Genomic DNA, 20833 nt, shown 5'->3' on the forward strand with positions numbered 1-20833 from the left:
TGGGTGTCCCTGTTCATTGCAGGGGGGTTGGACTAAATGGCCTTTAAGGCCAACTCAAATGATTCTGCAATCATTCTATGATGATCACCTGTCTCAAGGTTCATCTTAAGAGAATGAACAGAGTGAATGTATTTCTATATTCTGACTACAGAAGGTGACTGGTTTAGATTTAGACACTGAACTTTGAAAAGTGAGAAGAATCGCTTGCAACTGTTGTCTTCAGATCAACCTACAACACGTGCCCCACAGAACTTGGGTTCATATGCTTGTGAGCAGATTTTGAACTTGTATTTTGAATTGTAGTACCATGGTTGTTATTTTCCATATAAACACACCCACACAAAGATTCACTGAAGCTACAGTAAGAATCATGTTACATTGGAATGAACTGGTATTAACAAGAGCTGGTAGAAGTGGATTTTTGTTTTTCAAGCCATGTTGTTTAAATTCAAGATTAGCAAAATTTGGAGCTTTTATACCTCCTAAGCTTATTTTGTGTCATGGAGAGATAAAGTGGCGTCTCTCCAGGAGGTGCTGATCTTCTGATAATCTTGGGAACAGTCTCTCAATCCACCCATCCAGTCTTTGAGTATACTGAAAAATTAAAATGTGGAAAGCAGGTTAAATGCAGCTTAGAGAGTTGTTAATATTTAATTCCCACCTCACAGTGCTGCTACGTCACTTCTATCTAAAGGGATAAATGCTTCAGATCAGCAACTGATTGATGGGAGAAAGAGAAGCCAAAAGGAAGGTGAAAGATGCTAAGGAAGATAAAAGAATTAAAGCCTGACTTTGCTTTGGAGCACGAATCCTAGCATGTTATACCGCTGTGTCCTGTGCACCCTGACTCTTGCTGTGCTTGTGAGTAATTGCATGAAAGTAACTTTTCCTTCAGTGTTTTTTAATAATTGCTTGTTTTCTCCTTGGATCAGATTGGATACAGCTGTACTTCTTTGAATTAGTTGTTTTGCTTTTTTTTTCTTTTTGTTTGTTTTAAGTTACAGTTAAACAAAGTAAGAAGCTATGAAAAGTGAACAGCATCAGAAGGGACACAATTTCTAGGATCTGTGCATCAGTGCCTTTCACTGCTTTCTTACCACTTGCTGAATCATTGTTCAAATCATTGGCAAAATGCCCTTTTTTTGTGTGTGTAGGCTTTGAAAGTCGGTAACAAGAAAGTAGAGGAGAGTTGTTACATCAGTTGAGCCTTGACAGTTTTCTTGATTTTCAGAATATGCAGCCTTATTAGTTCTCTTTTAATCTGCCTTTTTGGTAGCATTAACATCGTTTCATGTGAGCAGCTCGGATACCAAAGGTGACAAATGAGTTGAATCAGCAGGGATACTTATGATGGAGTTAGAAATATCCAACAACATTAGACAGCTTAGAGGCTTTGCTGATGTTTTGCTCCTGGCAGTGATTAGGAAACCAGCATTAAGAATCACACACGTAGCAGAAAAAGTATGAAAAGTGGGGGAAGGGTATTTTCTTTGCTTTTGAGATGATGTTTTCAGCATCTTCTTTTGCTATCCTTCTGCTACACCATTTGCTCTCCCCTGAGAACTGGAATGCAGGGAACCTCTTCTCTGATGGTTCGTTCCTTGAGGAGTGGCAAAGCAGTTCATTCTTCATGGACTGAGAGAAACAAAGCACTGCAAAATTGCTGTATATATTTTTATTCATGTAAAGCTATGCTTTCCTTTGTGTTGCCCACAACAATCTCTGCTTCCCTGTTCTCTGAGGATTATAATTGCTGTGTGGAATATCAGGATCCAGGTTAATAGTAAGGTCAGCAATATCACTGAAGGTCTTTATAAGGACGTGCCCCATTTATAGAAGAGAAATGGTATTTTCTTCTACATAATCATGACAGTTGTGATGTTATTCAGACTATGCACTGAATAAAACCCATATGTTTATGTGTAAGTGTATAATATAAATCCCATATTGTGCATTTACATATGTTATTGTAACAGAGGATATGCAAACAATTGTTATTTTGCCTACAAAACGGTTTTGAAAAACAGCCTCCTCTTTTCATTGTTTGTAAAAACTAATAGTGTGCTTTCCTTGGAAGAGATGAAGTCAACTGTTGGAGAGGTTTTGAATGTTTTATAGGCTGACTCTCACCTTCTATAAACTGAGGCTTCTTTTGCTGTCATCACTTGTGTGATGTTTACTGTAATGTGAAAAGAATGGAGATATTGAGCCATCCTGATGCATATGAGAGAAAACAGTGGAAAAGCAACATTTAATAGGCATGATGTTATGAAAACACCTAGAATATCTAAAACCAATGTCTTTAAAACTATTCCCCCTTGTCCTATCACTATCTATCCATGTAAGAAGTTAATTTCCCACTTGCTTATAATCTCCCCTTATAATATTGGAAGGCTGCAATGAGGTCTCCCTACAGCCTCTTCTAATTCAGGCTGAATAAGCACAATTCCTTCAGCTTGTCTTCATAGGAAAAGTGCTCCAGCCCTCTGATCATCTCTGTGGTCTCCTCTGTACTCTCTCCAGAAGCTCCACATCCTTCCTGTATGGGGCAACCCAGACCTTGAGGGCCCCCCTGCAGGTGGGGCCTCATGAGAGCAGAATAGAGGGGAAAAATCCTCTCCCCCCTTCCGGCAGCCCCTCTACTGATGGAACCCAGGATACCATTGGCCTTCTGAGCTGCAAGAGCACACTGTGGGCTCATGGTCAGTTTTTCATCAACCACAACCAATGGCAGAAAATAGAGAACAGATCCTCACTTTTTGGAGCTAAAAGCTTGTTCAGAAGACAGTTTTATAAAAAAATCATATGTAGATTCAAGATGTTTCTTTGAAGGCTGGGAGGGGACATGTCTCTGCTGAGAAGCAGGCTGGTCTTGTATGCCCTTCACTATCAAGAAAGGGAGAACATTCTAGCTCCCTGGATCCAGATTTGGTAGCGGCTAATGTCAGGCAGCAAATGAGTCGTGTCTTCTCAGATCCTTCCTGAAACTTCCTTCCTCATCAGCTGAAACTCCTCTTTCTGTAGGTTGCTGGGAATGTCCATCCAGAATGTGATTTTATAGCAGAGCTGAAGAAAAAGGAGGCTGAATGCCTGGAAAACTCAGAGGAGTCCAGGAATGCGACATCAGGTATCCATTAGAGAGGGATGAATTGAATGACAGAGAATAAACACCCCACAAGGACCATGACTCAGTCACTGTCAATGCATGTTTGATTCTTTTACTCACTGTCCCACATCCCTGGGCTCTGCTCAATTCCTCTTCCGTCTGCTTCCATACCTTCAATTGTTCTTTACTAATATTTTGTTCTCATTCAAACATGGACAGCCTAATAGATATTGCTTTGTCCTGCTCCTTCCCCTAGCTGAGTGCCATCATGGCATCATTGGTCTTCAACAACAGCGTAACTTCTTGACATGATCTGGTCTGTCCTCCAGCAGAACTCTCCCTCCCATTTCCTAAACATATTTTTTCATTTGTTGCATCATGGGTCTGAGTAAAGCAGAGTAGATGTTCATCTGGAGGTGTTTATCTCTCATTATAAAATAAAAACTGAGCCTAAACTATTTTTATAAGAAATGTGAGGGGCAGAGGGTTGAAGTTAGAAAAAAAATCTTCCATTTTGCTCGAATGTAATCATGCTTAAAAATGTATTTCCCTTTCTGTCTGAGGTTGCAAGAAAACCTGGGATAAATTACTTTGCTGGCCAGAGGCAGATGCTGGAGAGACTCTTGCCTTACCTTGCCCAAACATCCTCTTTCACTTCATGGAAGAGCCAGGTGATATTTTATTTTGGTTGTCTAATTATTATTGAGCTGCATGCCTGGGGCAAGCATATCTGAAAATGATTGATGAAGACACAACACTGCAAAAATTTCAGCCCTGTACTCAGATCAGAGCATCACTGCAAAAATTTCAATCAGATTGGAGGATGCTGAGCAGATATCTCACACCCTATGCGTGATACACAGCTACATGTAATCCCATAGTCTGTGGTAAGATCCTGATCCAAAGAACACTAAAATCAGTCAAGTGGTTTGCATTGGTTTCCCCAGGATTCAAGATCATCTTGCTGGGTACATCTGTACAGAGCTAGCATAGGACTCATCTAGGTCAGAACTTAAGCATGGGTCTCTGTAAGATCTATGCTCTGATTAGCCTGGGATGAAATGAAAGGCTGAGGAATGAATTATTTGATTGTTTCTTAAGACCAAGGTTGGCAATACAAAGCAGAATCTTGTCATTAAAATAGCATATGTATTGTGTTGGGTTAAACACAAGGCTATGCAAGTTAATGCCTTTGTTAATGCTTACTCTCTGGATAAAGCTGGCCAGGAACAAACTGCAATCCCATAAGGAGGAAATGATCTTCCAGGAAATATGCAGATTTGGCAGTTCCACAAGAAGAAAAGTTTTCAAACCCCAACCTCAGCCTCATTCAGCACTTGCTAGCTATGAACAGGGGATAAGGAAAATCCCTTCCATCTGCGTACTTTCATTTCCTCTTCTGGGATTCTCTCACTTATCCTTCATCTGACTCAGAAATCTTTTTATAGAAATGTGTTATCTCCAAAAAAACCCTTCTTATTCCATTGTCTGGTCTCCAGAGGAAAGTAAGCCCCAAGGAAAGTGAGAGAGCAAGAAGGGGTACATTAGAGGGGTGAGAGATGAATGAGGCAGAAAACTGGAGCAGCACCTCCCAGTCTTCTTCAGTGGGCTTTCTCAACCCTCCTATGATTTCTTCCTTACCATTTCACCTCTACTTCTGTCTCCTTGGTTCTCTCACTTCTTTCTGCTTTTTATCTCCAGAGAAAAAGTTAAAACTTTTGTACCTGACTACCTGGATGTACGCATGCAAACGGACCTGTCAGCAATCTGGGATAACAATGGCCATGGTTCTCTTCTCTTAGTTCAGTCTTCACACTAGCAAGATATCTCCTGGTTTTTATTTTCTGTGTCATGTGGCTCTTCACTGGTAAGACTAAGTGATTCTCTTTCAGCTGGGATAATAAGAAGAAACTGCACAAAGAAAGGCTGGTCAGAGCCATTCCCTTCCTATCATATTGCTTGTCCAGTTGAAGATGAGATTCCACTTGAAGAAGTAAGTTGAATTAAATAAACATATGTGAGTGATGTGGTGACGTTACAGGATTCCTTTCTATTCCTGAAGACCACTGGGGAAAGAAAGTCAGCTGAAACTGAAGTTTCTTACCAAGTAAGGAATGTGATTTTACTCTGAACACCTATTTTGAGGAACTACATTTTATTTTTCAGCTATGAGAGAGTAATGCTTAGAAACACAGCTGCAAATTCTATGCAGTCACGCAGTTCTGTTGAACCTGCTTACAGATAAAACAGTTAAGATTCTCTTCCAAAATATTGATATGATATATATTAGGGCAATTCAATAAGATCAGTCAGCAAGATGGTTTTGTGGTATCACAGCACCAGTACAGCAAGTGCACTGCTAAAACACCACCACTCTGAACTCAGCAACAAAGCACAGGATGAGTGAAGGATTTCTCACCCTAACATAAAATTTTTAGATCAACAAGGAAGTAAAAACAAAATATGTTTCAGAGTCTGTATCTGTGTATGGCATACTGCTTCAGCCAGATTTACACACTGGGTGATATTTAGAATTTATCTGCAGAGGAAAAATAAGATAGTGCCAAATGAGGCTCAAAAAATACTGCATTTATTTAGTTTATGTTGTCATTGAGATATTTCTCTCATTACCCATTACTTTTTGTGCTGATTGCTGTCATGTTGTTTAACTCAGACTTCCTTCCCAGCCTCTGAGGCACAGTACCTGCTGGTCTCTATAAAAATCACTTCCACAAAGATCCTTCTCTTTTCTTCTTTCTTTTGTTGCTTCCTTGCATTTATGCTGTAAAATAAACAACCTTAATGAGTCTCCAGATCTTTCTTTTTTAGCAGTGACTCATTTACCTCTACCTGAAGTCCCACTTTGTATGTTTATCTGTTTAAGGCTATTGCTGAGTTTCTCATCTCTGATTGATAAGTGGAAGATGCCAAGTAATGCAAGCCCAACACAGCTTTTCATATAAAGCCTTAAGGAGCAATGCTTTCCAGACCACCTGACAGTAAAGGCCAATTGGTGCAGTTTCCAGATCAATTAACTTTTCCAAACAAAAAAAGAACATACAAAATTATCTTGTGTAAGGCTAAGCAAATGACTCCATGGTGGATCTCCGCTAGTGTTTTGGTCAGGATCAGGTGTAAGCTTTTTAAGAAACCTCTGGGTTTGCCCCTATTTTTATTGCCCCTATGTTGTTTTTGAGGAATGTTCTCAGAAAGACTGATCTGCTTTCCTATGGATAATACTAAACTGAAAACTAATGCAAGGTGCACCTAGTGTGCTCTGACCAAGAATAGAAGTCCAGCGTGGATTCTACCATGGTACCTGGAAATGCTCACAGTCTGCATGTTGGGTCTTCCACACCAAAAGTTTCACTCTGCTCTACCAGAACTACTGAGTTGCACTGCTTGCTAAGTAAGCACAGTGATAGATTTCTTCTCTTGCTGATGGAAAGCAACCAGGCTTCCATCTTCAGATAAGATGGATTGCCATCTGGAGGTGCTTGTCTCCCTTCACTAACTGAAAAGGAGCCATTCATAAACAGTGCTGTGATAACATCTAACCAGCACAGTCCTTGGGCCGTGCTCTCACACTGCTCATTTTAGGATAGACTTTTTCTTAGAAAGCTAACTGCTAATTATCCAACAGAAATGAAATAAGCCCTACCCAATATCATGCTCATAATGCCTTTGGTGAAACCCAGAGCTCAAAACAAATACATGCCATCCCTCCCCTTGAACTGTAGATAATCACACTGCACAGCTGCATGGTTGTTAGGATGCAAGAATATTGAATGGGGGCCCAAGAGACAGAGCCAAGAGATAAAAAGGAAAGATATACAGCCTGAAGCTTCTTCATTCTGTTTTCTGTGTCCGTGCATGACAGCTAAAGTCAGATAATGCTCACTCAGAGACCATGTCTGATAAGAGGTGCCATTAAGATAGAAATGGATTTTGATTGCCACAAATTGGAAATGCAAGCAAGAAGAAAAATGAAACATCCCCAGGAAAAGAAAAATAAAATATCTTTTTTGTGTTTTGTGTTTTTTTGTTTGTTTGTTTTTGTTTTTGTTTTTAATGGAAAAAGGAATAGGTGGCAAAATTATAAATAAGGAGATAGAGCAAAGGGAAGGAGAGAGACCATAAGGGAAAGCTGAAAGCATTCTTTATTCATCATGCAGCCTGCAGGATTGTCTTTTCACTACTGCTGTGCAGAAAACACAGTATGAATACAATGCCTATCAAAATGGAGTTTTTTCAGTATTGTTATGGAAGATTCACTTAGTCTTTTCAGGGCTTATGAGTGAGTTTGAAACCAACTTAATAAATAGTTCTTTATCAAACTGTGTTATGTTCACATACCTATAGAAAGGGTCTTTGTGGAAGAAATATTAATGATTGATTTCTGTTGAAATTTCCTGTGGAATTAGGATAAAAAAGGCTGTCAGGGCTCTGAACAGTTTGGAAGCACCAAATGAAGCAAAACTGCTAAAATCAGAAAAGCAGCTGTCATCTGGCTGCAATTTATGTAACAAATCCATTCTCTTCTCTTATAGCAATCCTACTTTTCTACGATAAAGATAATATATACCATAGGATACAGCCTGTCTATTACCTCACTCGTTATTGCTGTGACAGTTCTAATGGCATTCAGGTATGTGAAGTTACCTTCTAACTTGATTCATTTAACAGTTCTTTGTGCCTTAGTCTTTATGTGACATGATTTGACATGAGAAAGTAATAGAAACAGAAACTCAGAAGAATAGATTAAGACTTTCAGACAATTTTGGTTTGGTAATATTAAATTCAGGTTAGAAAATAAAGATTATCAGAGAAACAAAGAAATAAGAATAACCTGAACTGGGAAATAAGCACTGATTGTCTGCTAGCAATAGCCAGCAATTCAGATAATAATAACCAAAAGATAGATTTGCTTACTTTAGCTGGAATGAAGATAGATTTTGGTAAGCAATGTATGCTTGCTTATATGAGCTTAGCAGATTTTATATCAAGGAAAATAAAAAATAACTCAATTCTGAGCCAGTGTTCCTATGGCACTGTATATATCACTACTGAAACATTTAGAACAAACAACATACCTGTGAAGTTTAGTCTGAATTTGGCACGTTTGGTAACATTTCTTTCACAGTTCAATGTGAAATGATTGCTTGTATTCTTATTCAGTGTAGATATGATGGTTGCTACCATATAGGATTTATTTTACAAATCTTTGCTTACTTCTTGTACTTGTGCAGAGTGAAAAATAATAATAAAATAGAGATTTATTACCTCTTCTTACTACTCTGTGAGAATCAGCTTTCTCTGGGGAAAGTTTCTTGACCTCTTCTGCTTCCTAGTTTATGTCTGGAAGTCAACAGTTACGTGTATTGACATCCATCCTGACCCTGAGAAAACAAACCAAGTCAATTAATGGGAAAGAAAGAAACAATTGACAGAAAGAGACTTAGGAACAGGGAGGAAAGACTTATAGTGAAGTGCCAACAATGGGGTTGGCATTTCTGTTTGGTAGTAAAATTCTGCACACGCTAGCTGAGCTTTAAGAGTAGGTGACCCTGAGATTAATGGATCTGAAAGGAATGCAGCTTTTAAAGTCTGTATTTAGTAACAATCAGAAAAATTAATCTCTATTGACTCAGTGTGGGAATTTAAAATAGATGTGCCAAATTGTTTTAAGGCAATTATCTGCATTCATTTCATTCATATGATAAAGTTTTGGTGAGCTAAGGAAGCATTCTTTAATTCTTGATAAGGCAATCCACACAGAGATTTAATGCAATTTAACTCAACCACAATATTTTGCTATGCAGGAAACTTTGCTAAATAATCATTACCCTCTTCACTGAGGTTCAACTGTCTAGTTAGACAGGAGTATCTCTGTATGCCTGTTGTTGGGAGTGGTATAGCTGTAATCAAAGTTATACCAGTGAAGACCCTTCTCCAAGCACAGGTTTCTCGTTGTCTCCAAACAATGCCAACCATCCAACATCTTAGTTCAGGCACAATGAACACATAACTAAAAGGAGGCCATGATCTAACTAGAGAAAAGATGTGGGTGAATTGCTTTATGTGAGGAAGGTTTCTGTCTCTGCCTGTTTACCCTCCCAGTGGATTGAAGAGTTCTTTCTATACGTGCCTGGAAATACCTGAGGTGAAACAAGGCTTTATCGTGTATCTGAATTACTACCAGCACAAGTCAGTGAACTACTTCAGAAGGACTTTTCTTCTTTCCTTCCAGGAGGCTACGCTGCCCCAGAAATTACATCCACATACAGCTCTTTTTCACTTTCATCTTAAAGGCTATTGCCATTTTCATTAAGGATTCTGTCCTTTTCCAAGAGGAAGACATTGACCACTGCAGTTTCTCTACAGTAAGCACTTTGAGAGCAAGATATTGTGGTACTTGATAATTTTTTCATGCCATCTATGTGTGGACTTACTATCCATTTCTTCTTTTGCTTTTTAAAAAATTATTTATTTCTTTCTTTGTTTGTTTTGTGGTGGTGAACACTAATTAGTACCCTCAGGCACTGTCTTCAAATGTTCTACTTTCATAAGGGTGGATATTCTGTCCATGTCCTGAGTTCATCAATCTGTGATCCTCTTGTATTCTGAATCAGATTTAGACTGTGCTGTAGAAAAGAATAGTACCATTATTCTGCTACTCTTCTACGACCTACAGCCTAAAATCAAAGATCTCTTGAGTATCTCATAACATCTTTTCATTTTCTGGAAAGGCTGGATTCTGTGTTCTGACCGAAGCTTCAAACTGTAGACCACAGAATGTGCAAGAGACTGGACAACCAATTTAGTTTTGAATAGTGACAAACATTGGCAATAAGGTTGTTCTCAAACACAGCTTAATTAGCTGATTCTTCGTTATTTCTCATGGCCACACAAAATTTAAAGCAGAAAAAGTGAAGGGTCTTTGAACATGCTTATTTCCAAGAGCTAGTGAGCATTTCAGTCTACTTGTATAAGCTACACTGAAAGCAGTCCATGTGTAGGAGAAATCTCATGACTGGGAGACCCAGCTACATTTATAGCAAGGAGACATAAAGTAAAATACAGTACAGACTCCAAGCTGTTAAGTCCTACTCTTCAGAAAGCCATATTACATCTGACAGTCTCCCTTTAAACATGGCAGTAAATGTGAGATCCTACTCTTTTTAGGTCTTTAGATCTTTAGTCTCTTTAGATATTACACATCTGCAAATATAATTTACATATCCACATGTTGTTTCATAATTATGACTTTGTTTACCTTAGACTGAATGCAAGATCTCAGTTGTTTTCTGTCACTACTTCATGATGACCAATTTCATATGGCTGCTGGTAGAGGCTCTTTACCTTAATTGTCTACTACTCTCATCCCTTTCTCATGGAAGAAAATATTTCTGGTGGCTGGTTCTCTTTGGTTGGGGTAAGTAAGGATTTTACATAAAATTAATGAAAGGCAAGATATTACAAAAAGCTTTATTCATCTGATTAAAAAAAAAATGTAATTGAGCCTGCCTAACTGAAGTCAGTAACAAAAATCAAAGCAAGTGTTGAGTTTGCTTTTATTTTTACACACACATTATTGAGGAGCAATCGAGCTTTTTAAAAGTACAGCACTGAAGTCCCTATGAAAGGAATAGAAAAATAAGGACATCTGGGGATTTGCATGAAGTATCAGTCCCTGATCTGAAAACTCACTGTGGAAAACAAAAATCAGACAACTTCCTCCTTTGGATATATGGACCAAGGGAAGTTTTGGTCAGTTCAGGTTAGGGTGAGCTTGGCAACTAAGAATATCAATCAGTCTTTGTGTTTTGGGAAGATTTCAAGGAAGGTTTAAACTGGAGTGCATCACAATCAATGTTTGCAAACTGTTCATATTGCTATCATTTGAAGAACTGATAGACAATATTCGTTAGTCTTTTGTCATGTGAAAAGAACAGATTGTATCAATCTAGGTTTTAATGTGCTATCTGCATGCAAGTGCTAAGGTAAAATCCCATTTGAATTGTGTTTGTGTAGTTAAGAATTTGCAAGCTCAGACCTTCCTGGCATCACTATGCCATGTGCAAGTATCTTCTGTATTCCCCTACATTTCACATTGATGCATGATCACCAAATAGTCAACGCTATATCTTGTCTCATTCCATGAGATTCAGGGACCCACAAACAATAATTCCAGTTCCAAAAATGGCTGAGAAGCAGCATCTCAGCAGAATTCCAATGGACAAGATTTTGATCAATTGATGAAACCAGAAAACAAAGTTTTTTGTTTTATTGTCTGACAGGTTTTCCAACACTTTTCACCTTCATATGGATATTAGCAAAGTTCTACTTTGAAGACACATCGTAAGTCACTGTCTCCTACATTACTGCATGAGTTATATCTTAAACATAATGGTAGCTATGAAAGCTCATGTCATGGATATGGGAAAATAATATCAGTATGTTATTGGCTTTCCTTTCTCTACATCACCATTTAGATAAGTGCCTGCTGTGGAGTTCTGAGTTTCCATTCCCCTGTAGACATAGAGAACGGGGATTACACCATCTACTGAAGTATAATCTGGCAGCAGTATTGTAATTGTGTAGGGCATTCTTCCCAGGAAATTGATATATTTAATTTGGCTGCAAGAGAAAAAGATTCCAAACAGATAAGGAAGATGATACAGCAGAATTTTTGGAGCTTCTGATACAAAATACATTTGGATTTTCTGAACCTTGGAGTTCAGACAAACTGTTTCACATTTTAAATATGTGTTTTTGAAGAAGAAATCCATATCTTTATATCTGTCATCTGTTCACGTGTTTTATTGGAACTGTCACATTCTTGGCTTTTAATGCTTCATGATAGCTCTGTATCTTTTCAAAGAGAGTAGGATAATCTATAAGAAAATATGTCTTGTAGAGAGCAGATATATCTGCATATATCAGTGCTTGCAGTATACCTACACCTCTATAAAAAGTACATCTACTGAGAATTTCACTGGCACTGTTTTATGGTGTCTTGATTGCAGTGATCATGTACACCTCTTTTCTAAACATATCAGTATTTTCTCAGATGCTGGGATATTAATCAGGACTCTCCTTACTGGTGGCTAATCAAAGGACCTATTATAATTTCTGTTGGGGTAAGTATTTCTAACTCTGTGAACACTACTTGGAAGAAAAAACAGTCTTCTAAATGCAAATCTAGTTACTGTTTGATGAAATGTTTTAGTTTTTAAATCAGGAGGAGGAATGGTAGAATTTGTACTGTAGAAATGTTCTGTCTTTGACCTACATCTACTGTAGGCCAGAAAGAGGCAGAGCACTGCCCTCTTCCCATTACTTACAGCAAACATTCTTCAAAGAATTGACATTTTCCTGGAATTTTTAGTGTGATTGAAATTGGTGGCGAGTGATTAAACTATTCTCCTAGTATTTGAAAAGTGAGGTTTTAGGCTAATAATCCAGAATCAGCCCTAAATCTTTATACAAATTTTCAAGAGTAATGGACTTATTTCACAAAAGATGATAATAATAGCTTTTGATTTTGATGTTCACTGAATAAACTGATGGGCCTTAAATGATTATGGCATATGATTACTCCCAATTGTCATTAAGCTTGAGGAATCTGAAAGGCATCAGCTGTTCTTAGAGTGAATGGCTTTAAAGCTGTCTATCTAAAGATTAATTTAATTGGATCACAGATGCATACAAATAAGGCATATATGACAACATGAACGAATAATCTCAATTTGAACTCTGGTCATAGTTGCACATTCTAATAAAATCTGACATTTCTTTCTACCACAATTAGTTTTCTGCTTACTTTTCTGTTTGACATCCTCATTTGATTCAGGAGATTACAGTGATGAATTCTTTGCTGGGATGTACTTAATGTTTCACTGATGGATTTTAGAGTGCTAAGCTGAGCCATAGACTTTAGCAGGGCTATGCCCAATAGCAACTGGATAAAATTTACTTTGCAATTTAGGATTGACCCTAGGCAGCTCTGGAGCTGAGATTCCTCAGCTTTCTTCAGAGCCAACCATGAGAAACAGGCACCACTGGTATGCGAATCATTTGATGTCTGAGGTTGGAAGTGATGATCCTCAACTCCATCTAAGACCTTGTCGTTACCTCGCTCTCCACTGACTGTAAAGAGAGAACAGGGTGATCAGTTCAGAAGCAGCCTTCATAGTTCTCTATATTCAACAGGATGAATTCTAACGTCTAAAGAAATGCAACACCCAGCTCAAACAAGAAAAAAAATATGAGCTACAAAGAATATGAATCACATGAGATACTGATAAAAGTAGCTTGCTTAACAGAGGTAAATTCTCATGTTCTCATCTTGATCTCCTCTTCTGGGAGTGCAACCTACTGAGAGGGCTGAATGCTGCAAGCAGGGATTATAATGATAATCTTCCCCAGGTTTCACTGAAATGATACAAATGACAGTGTAACTGAAGGCAAATAATGATGTTCATTGAAAAGTTTAATATGAGAAAGTAACCTTTTCTTTTCGTTTTTCAAAAAAAAAATTTAACAGGTCAATTTTGTCCTATTTATCAACATCATCAGAATTTTGCTGAAAAAACTAGACCCCAGGCAAATCAACTTCAATAACTCATCTCAGTACAGGTAGTGTATGGAACAAAAAAACCCACTGCCAATTAATTTAGTCACAAAAGTAACTTTTCTAAACAGAAGTACATGCCCAGTGCCAAAACCAGACTCAGTTTTGCTGGCATTTAATATTAGAAATTCCCAGTGCTATCTTAATCCCTTTGAAAGTCATCAAAGGAGTAAATTGCTGTCTGGAGTTGTCCTTCTATGGACATGAACTATACAAGGAGACTGTGTATTTCTTCATCTTTTCTCATTTACAAATAAATATAAAAAATTCAATGGCTCAAGTAGAGCAAAAAATATTCTACTGCTTGTTTTTTCCAGAATTACAATTTCATTTGGAAAAGCAAATGCCAAAATACCTTATGTCATAAATACAGTCTTCCTAATAAGGCAATAAGCACAAGAAGTGTCTTTCCAGCTATTTTCTCATTATGCCTTCTGACTAGCATTATAGTCCAAGGAGATAAGAACTCAATACCTAGATATTCAGATCTCCTCGCTAACTTTTGTTCATCATTATTACATATTGAATGCGTTGGTCTTTACTCTGAAAAAAAATAATCCCCTTACTTCTTCTCATGGCTCGTGTTAGACGCCTCTCAAGGTCAACTCTGCTTCTAATTCCTTTATTTGGAACCCATTATATTGTCTTCAACTTTCTTCCGGAATACACCAGCCTTGGCATTCGGCTTTATTTAGAGCTCTGCTTTGGATCTTTTCAGGTAAGTTCACTGCTGAAACTTCAGTTCCTTCCTTGTAGATTTTCTGATTTAATCCTGTGTCACCTATGTGACACCTAGGAGCAAACAAAAGATAACTGTATCTTGAAGATAGTATCTCCTCAAGGTTCTTTGCTGGGATACAGATCTGAGGATGCAATACACATCCTACCTGGCTGTATGTCAGATTGTGTATTTGCAGATTGCCAGTACATGACCAAGTTTTTGATATACATGTGTTAGTTCAACATTGGGTCAAAGTTAGACAGGACAAAGCCATCTTTGCTAACAGCCCACAGGCCTTCCCTGACTTCACTGACAAGATCAATCCATTTGGGCCTGACGATAGAAGAACCATAGGCAATCAAAGCTGTAGGTCCTGCCCCCTTTCCAATTCTTTGGCAAGGAATAAATTGGTAGTTCAAATACATCTGAAAAATAGCTTTGTTGGGTGTAGATACCTCAGACAGTCTGCTGCTCTGGGAAATTTGACGTGTTTCCCCCCTGTGGTAAGAAAAAAGTGTTTCATGTACTTCAGGTGTCCCAAGTACTTTGAATGGACATACAAGGCATGAACAGCTCGATGAGCTTGCTGCCAGCTGCAACAGCAACTGGGGCTGTCCTGACATACCCCTCCAGGTAGATTTACTGCCTGAGTTAAAAACAAGACAGCACTCTGCTTCCCTTTGCTTTCCTCTCTGTCTCTGTGCCACATCTCAGAGTCTAAAAGAAACAGATGTGTGCAATCCTACCGAACTTCAAAAGGGAGCACATCTCTCTCCAAATGGCTGCGTGGCATCAGTTGTCAGTGAGCATTACTGGAAACCCACAAGCTGTGCTGGTTCAGTCCTTGTGCAAATTTAACTCATTGTGCCAATCCTGTACAATCACCCCTGAACAACTGAATTCTGAGCCTCCATAGCTGGATCTGCCCTTCACTTTTAACTAACAAAGTAAGAAAAAAGTAAGCTGAACAAAAAGATTATGTGTTTAATGAGTAGCTGAGTATATAGATGCACTGTCATCCTCAGATTTTCCTTTGTTTATCTTAGTTCAGAAACTTTGTAAATGTATTCAGTAGTCAAAAATGTTATCTCATCTGATCCCTTGCTGAGACTGAAGTTGACAGAAAAGCTCTATGAGCTCCTTGACTGTAGAATGGACATACATTGGTAAGCATAATTTGAGGGTTAATTTTCTGTATTGTGAATTCCTGTGAATTTCTATGACCTTAATGACTTTGGTGAAGGGCAATTAACCAGTTGATTACCTGACGGATGGGCTTTGCTGGAGGTACATGGTTTGTACAAATCCTCTAACTTCACTGACTCACATGCACAGCACTTCCATGCAGTCTGTGCCAGTGGCTTTTTCAAACAGTGATAACACTCAACTGCTCTTTTGTTTTCTATTTCATCTTCAGGGCTTTATTGTAGCACTCCTCTACTGTTTCCTTAACCAAGAGGTAAGGAAAATACATCCTTAAAACACTGATTTCACATGAAGGTTTATGGAGTTAATAGTTAGTATCATGCAAGCAGGTAATCTATTAATGTTTTTTAGTTTCACAGGATAGTCAAAGCAGGAATCATTTGATTTTCATTTCAATTTTCTTCATGAGAATGAAGCCATCTAGTGGAGAAATGAGTGATTCCATCCTCTAGAATTTCTACGTGTCACTCCTATGAAGGGAGAGTCTTAAGATTCATGTATGCCACCACACGGAGCACCAGCCCTGAAGGCATCAGAGCTGTGCTTAGGAGCTGAACCGTGTTCCTGAACATAACAGTGAAATGTAGAGAAAGATTCAAGTACAAAGTGCAATCATCTGTGATAGAGGCAGCTGATTCCTGGGTTGTTTTGACTTGATGTCCACTTTCCAAGCCTAACGTTTTGGGCTGATGAAGATTGAAAACAGTATTTAATTGATTACTCTGCCATGGTCAATGTTTTCTTGATTATTTAGTAAGAATTTTCTCAAATATTAAACTGAGAGACTTCAAATATTTTAGCACTTCCTAGCATTTTGGTTGAGTTTATGATTGCACATTTTTTAATTGCGCTCAGCTAATATTCCTGTTCACCAGAGATTATTAATTGTCTCTAATCTCTTCTGATGATAAACTCATTAGCTTTACATCCAGATTGACACTGCAGACATCCAGCACTTCAGTTTAGTTATTTCCTTCCTATTGAGCATCTGGGAAGAGACATTTCTAATGAGATTCAGATGTTAAAACAGGCTTCGGTGTCTGGTCTGGACACAGTGTGTGTTTCTGTGAACGTGCCAAGGCATGGCACAAATGCTTGTCAACAGCAGAAAGCAAATGATTGCTTGTGGCTTTTCCCCCTTGCTATCTTAAATAGCAAAGTAGTATTATTTCTTAGCCACAAATCAAGGAGTGTAGACTAAGGAACTTGATGCAAATTATACTGTTCTAGAAACAGATGGGAACAAGAAGACATCCCTTAGTAATTGGGGAAAGCAAACAATGTGGAGACAATGTGTTTAATTGCACAGATGGCATTGGTAGCATCACTCCTGGAATAAGTTTCCAAAGGGTTTAGAAATTGAAAAAAAAAAAGAGAGAAAGAAGGACAGAATATACTGAAAAAAAGCTAAGAAAACATTCTATTGGTGGAGAAAATCATTTTCAATGCTAGTATTAGAAACCTCAAATTATTTCCTTTTCCTTTTCCCTTCCCTTCCCTTCCCTTCCCTTCCCTTCCCTTCCCTTCCCTTCCCTTCCCTTCCCTTCCCTTCCCTTCCCTTCCCTTCCCTTCCCTTCCCTTCCCTTCCCTTCCCTTCCCTTCCCTTCCCTTCCCTTCCCTTCCCTTCCCTTCCCTTCCCTTCCCTTCCCTTCCCTTCCCTTCCCCTTCCCCTACCATTCTCAGCCACCAGTTGTGTTTTTCCTCTTTCCCACCCTTCTCCTGCTTGACACTAGGAGACCAGATAATGACATTCTCCCTTCCTTCTGAGGTGCAAACGGAAATTGGCCGGAGATGGCACGGTAAGAGATATGGACTTATGCCAGTTTGGAGAAGGACAAGATGGACTGTGCCAACCAGTTCTGGAGTAAAAATGAATACATCTGTGTGCTAAGGACAGCCTCAGAATCTGGAGAAATCAGAATAATAAGCATGATTAGGGAAAACAAACAACAGCAAAAAAAATCTTAACAATGACACTTTATTGAGAGCAAATTGGAGGAAGATCCACATCTGCAGAAATTCTGCCCACCAGCTATCTCTTACACTATAAGTGCTGAAGTGATGGATTGACTGATTTTCCAATTATAATTACCCTCTCATGGATAAACCACTGCAACACACACTGCAGATATTGCCTCTTCTTCATTCCCTGTCCGTACTCTCTTATTAATGAATTGTGTAGCATAATGTGACAGGGAGTGGGCACCAGGAGCACCCTTCAGTGACACCATAAATGACCATCTCTGGAAATAAGTACTCAGTCTTCACACAATGGGCGCAGGAGTCTATTCAGCTTGTTCAATATTTGTTTTCTATTTCAACTCTGTAGAGATGCAATGCCTTGTCAAGAAATGAAATGCCTTGTCAAACTGCAACACATGACTAAAAACTTCTGTTTCTTCTTCTATTCTCTATTTACATAAAATAGTCTCAATATACATGGCAAAAACAAATAGACTCTCGTATTCAAATGTTATTCCAGTAACTACAGAAGTCTTCTGAAAGCCAAATATCAGAAAGAAGAGGAAACAGCTCCATAAGAAATAACTGCTCTTTGCAAGATAATTCAAAAGAAAAGTAATAAATGTGTTCTGCACAGAAGAGAAGGGCTAGGAATGTTGCTAAGTATTTTCTCATGTCTGACTGGTTGTGCTCACCACTGTTCAGAAGCCTGTAATTAAATGTACACTTGTACGTACACAGGTTATGTTGAAGGCCTTATGGTGTCATTCATTTTTATTCCCTTCCCTTACCCAAAAAGGTTGAAGATGAGCTAGATGGAAGAACATGGTGACTGATGATTTCTTTCAAGTGAGTAACAGAGGTAAATTCCTGAAAATGGAGGTGTTTCAGCCTAAGGAGATCATGGCCTCTACCCATTAGAAAGGGAGACCACAGTAAGCAGTTAGAGTAAAAAGTCTGCATGTTACCCACCTCTACCCACAGACATTTAGATATAGAAAATCTCCTACGACTTCTGCATTTCTGTTGTACAATTAACTGCAAAATTTCCCCTGAAGGCCATCATGAGCTATAACTGGAAGATAAAAGGAGATTAAAAAACAATCAAAATTCTTCCTTCTACTAAACAGATCAGTCATTGTCTGGCTCACCCAGTTTCTGAATATGTGATGGCATTTTGCTTGTCTCCATGTCTCAACCGGTGGTATAACATGTCATATTAGGTATTATAAATACTTACTGTATTAATTGGATTTTCTGGCTGGTAATCAGGTTCTAAAACTCTGAAATGATATTACCATGATGACACTGAGGTTAAACGGACGTATTATGAATAGATATGAAGGCACATAAATGCACAGATTTCTCAGGGCTCTTGTTCTCTGCTTTTATAGAAGCCTGCATTGAGGGCTTGGACCCAAACCCTCTGAATCAAGAATACCAGCTATCTGTCCAAACAGTTTTGATTTACATTTTAGAACATACAGTAAGGAAGATATTTGGCTGCATTCAAACATCATTTCAGCTAACATGAACAGAAGTGAAACGCAGAGAATTTGGCAAAAATTATGATACATTAAAAGCAAATTTGATCTTGAATATGTTGTGTTACACAAAACTAAAACCCACACAGTCTTCATTGTTTTTCAGGAAGGGAATTGCATTGAATTTAGTTCATCTCTATTTAGCTAACTCTACTACTATAGAACAGTATGCACACTTATTGCATAAGTTTCTGTTTCAGCACGTTCCTGTGCATTTTGTGAAAACTTGTAAAATAGGTAAGAAAAATGTGAGCAACAGAAACTTCTTGACCTTTGAAGAGTAAACGGTGCTGAGTATGATTTCCTTTTGCTTGGAGTGGGTCCAGAACAATGAAAAATTGACCTGGAGTGAGAAAGTCAGGCTCAGGGTGTGGAAATTGCTTCAGGGTTTACTCTGCAATGAGTAAAGACAGAAGTAAATGGGAGTTCCTGGGCAAGCTGCCTGAGCTAGAATCACACACAGAATCACAAGGTTGTAAATGACCTACAAGATCATCTAGTCCAACCTCCTCATCACCATTGCCACCACCAGCTCTAAAACTAGCTAAACGCACCGCAGGTTACAGCAAGCAGAAACGTGCTCCATTTCTGCCACTGCCAAATAACTGAAATCATTTGGACTTGGCTTTCATGTTGTATCACAACTGATTGCATGGTGATGATTAGCTTTTCTCTTTCTACCCTCAAAGGCACCTGCCGAAAATAAACACTATTTTTGACAGGACGGCTTCACTGAAGACCTCATCTTGCATATTTTATTATTTTTTTTTAATGGAAGCCTTCCCCACTGGTTAGCATTTGAATAGTTTCTTCAACATTACACAGTCAGATAATATTTCCTGTATGATTTTTGTCCATGCACTTTGCCCCTGAATTTTTTATCTTTTAATTTTTTATCAGGCCATCACCCTTTTTACATTGTTTTCCATAGAATCTGTGTAGCCTAGTGCCTTACTTTGCTTCCCAACTCTACATGACTGTCAATAACCTTGAGATCAGTAGGAAGGGCAAGGTGTCTCTGACTAAGAGCATGCATTTGATATTAAAAAATGAAGTGATGCATAGATAGAATGGATAGAACTCATATGAGTAACAATCATTGTTTTTTATGTAATGAAACAATTTCAGATTCTAAAGAATAGTGCTGGACTCAATGATCACCATGTCTACCTTCCAACTAGGAATATTTTATGATTCAATGTCTATTTCAATATTTTGCTTTATTTAAATTACAATTCAAACTATAATACATTAAACACCACCTCACCAAGGGATATCCTGCAGTCATAAGGACATTGACCTTGCCAGAGGAAACTGTAGAGAAGAGCTGACGTAAAAACATAGATATAGCCCAATATATTCAGTAAGATTTATTGAAATTTATTATTCTAATAAAAGCTCTAGCAGTAAAAAATTTACCTAAACCAATATCCAAAGCCCTTAACCCACCCAAGCGCCCATATTTCATCTCTTCAGTGTTGCCTGTATGTATTTATAGGGAAAGAGAGCTGTCCTTGTCCACCTTCAATGGATTGGGCACAGGCACAAAAGGGCACTTAGCAGCACTGATCCCTGATGATTGGGAGAGGTCTGAAAATTAAAACTGAGGTCAGATGTGCAATCTAAATCAGCTTTGATTGCAAGAGAGACAATTATAT

The 20833-nt window shown here is 38.4% G+C and overlaps 1 protein-coding gene across 2 annotated transcripts; it reads left to right on the top strand.

The window, feature by feature from the left end:
• The first annotated feature begins 739 nt into the window (after window positions 1-739).
• GHRHR (growth hormone releasing hormone receptor) lies at window positions 740-19288 on the top strand. Of its 2 annotated transcripts, none has more exons than XM_052695092.1 (13): window positions 740-861; window positions 3025-3127; window positions 3670-3777; window positions 4999-5099; window positions 7657-7754; window positions 9357-9489; window positions 10388-10541; window positions 11407-11467; window positions 12180-12249; window positions 13656-13747; window positions 14331-14460; window positions 15881-15922; window positions 17438-19288. In XM_052695092.1, the coding sequence occupies exons 1-13, from the start codon at window positions 817-819 to the stop codon at window positions 17558-17560; spliced, it is 1260 nt and encodes a 419-aa protein (XP_052551052.1). In that variant the 5' UTR covers window positions 740-816; the 3' UTR covers window positions 17561-19288. The 2 variants fall into 2 exon arrangements, with proteins under 2 accessions (XP_052551052.1, XP_052551055.1); XM_052695095.1 differs by having other exon boundaries at window positions 17403-17528.
• The last annotated feature ends 1545 nt before the right edge of the window (window positions 19289-20833 follow it).

The sequence above is a fragment of the Tympanuchus pallidicinctus genome, unplaced genomic scaffold, assembly GCF_026119805.1.
Source record: "Tympanuchus pallidicinctus isolate F22 unplaced genomic scaffold, pur_lepc_1.0 scaffold3, whole genome shotgun sequence".
Classification (NCBI taxonomy): Eukaryota; Metazoa; Chordata; class Aves; order Galliformes; family Phasianidae; genus Tympanuchus; species Tympanuchus pallidicinctus.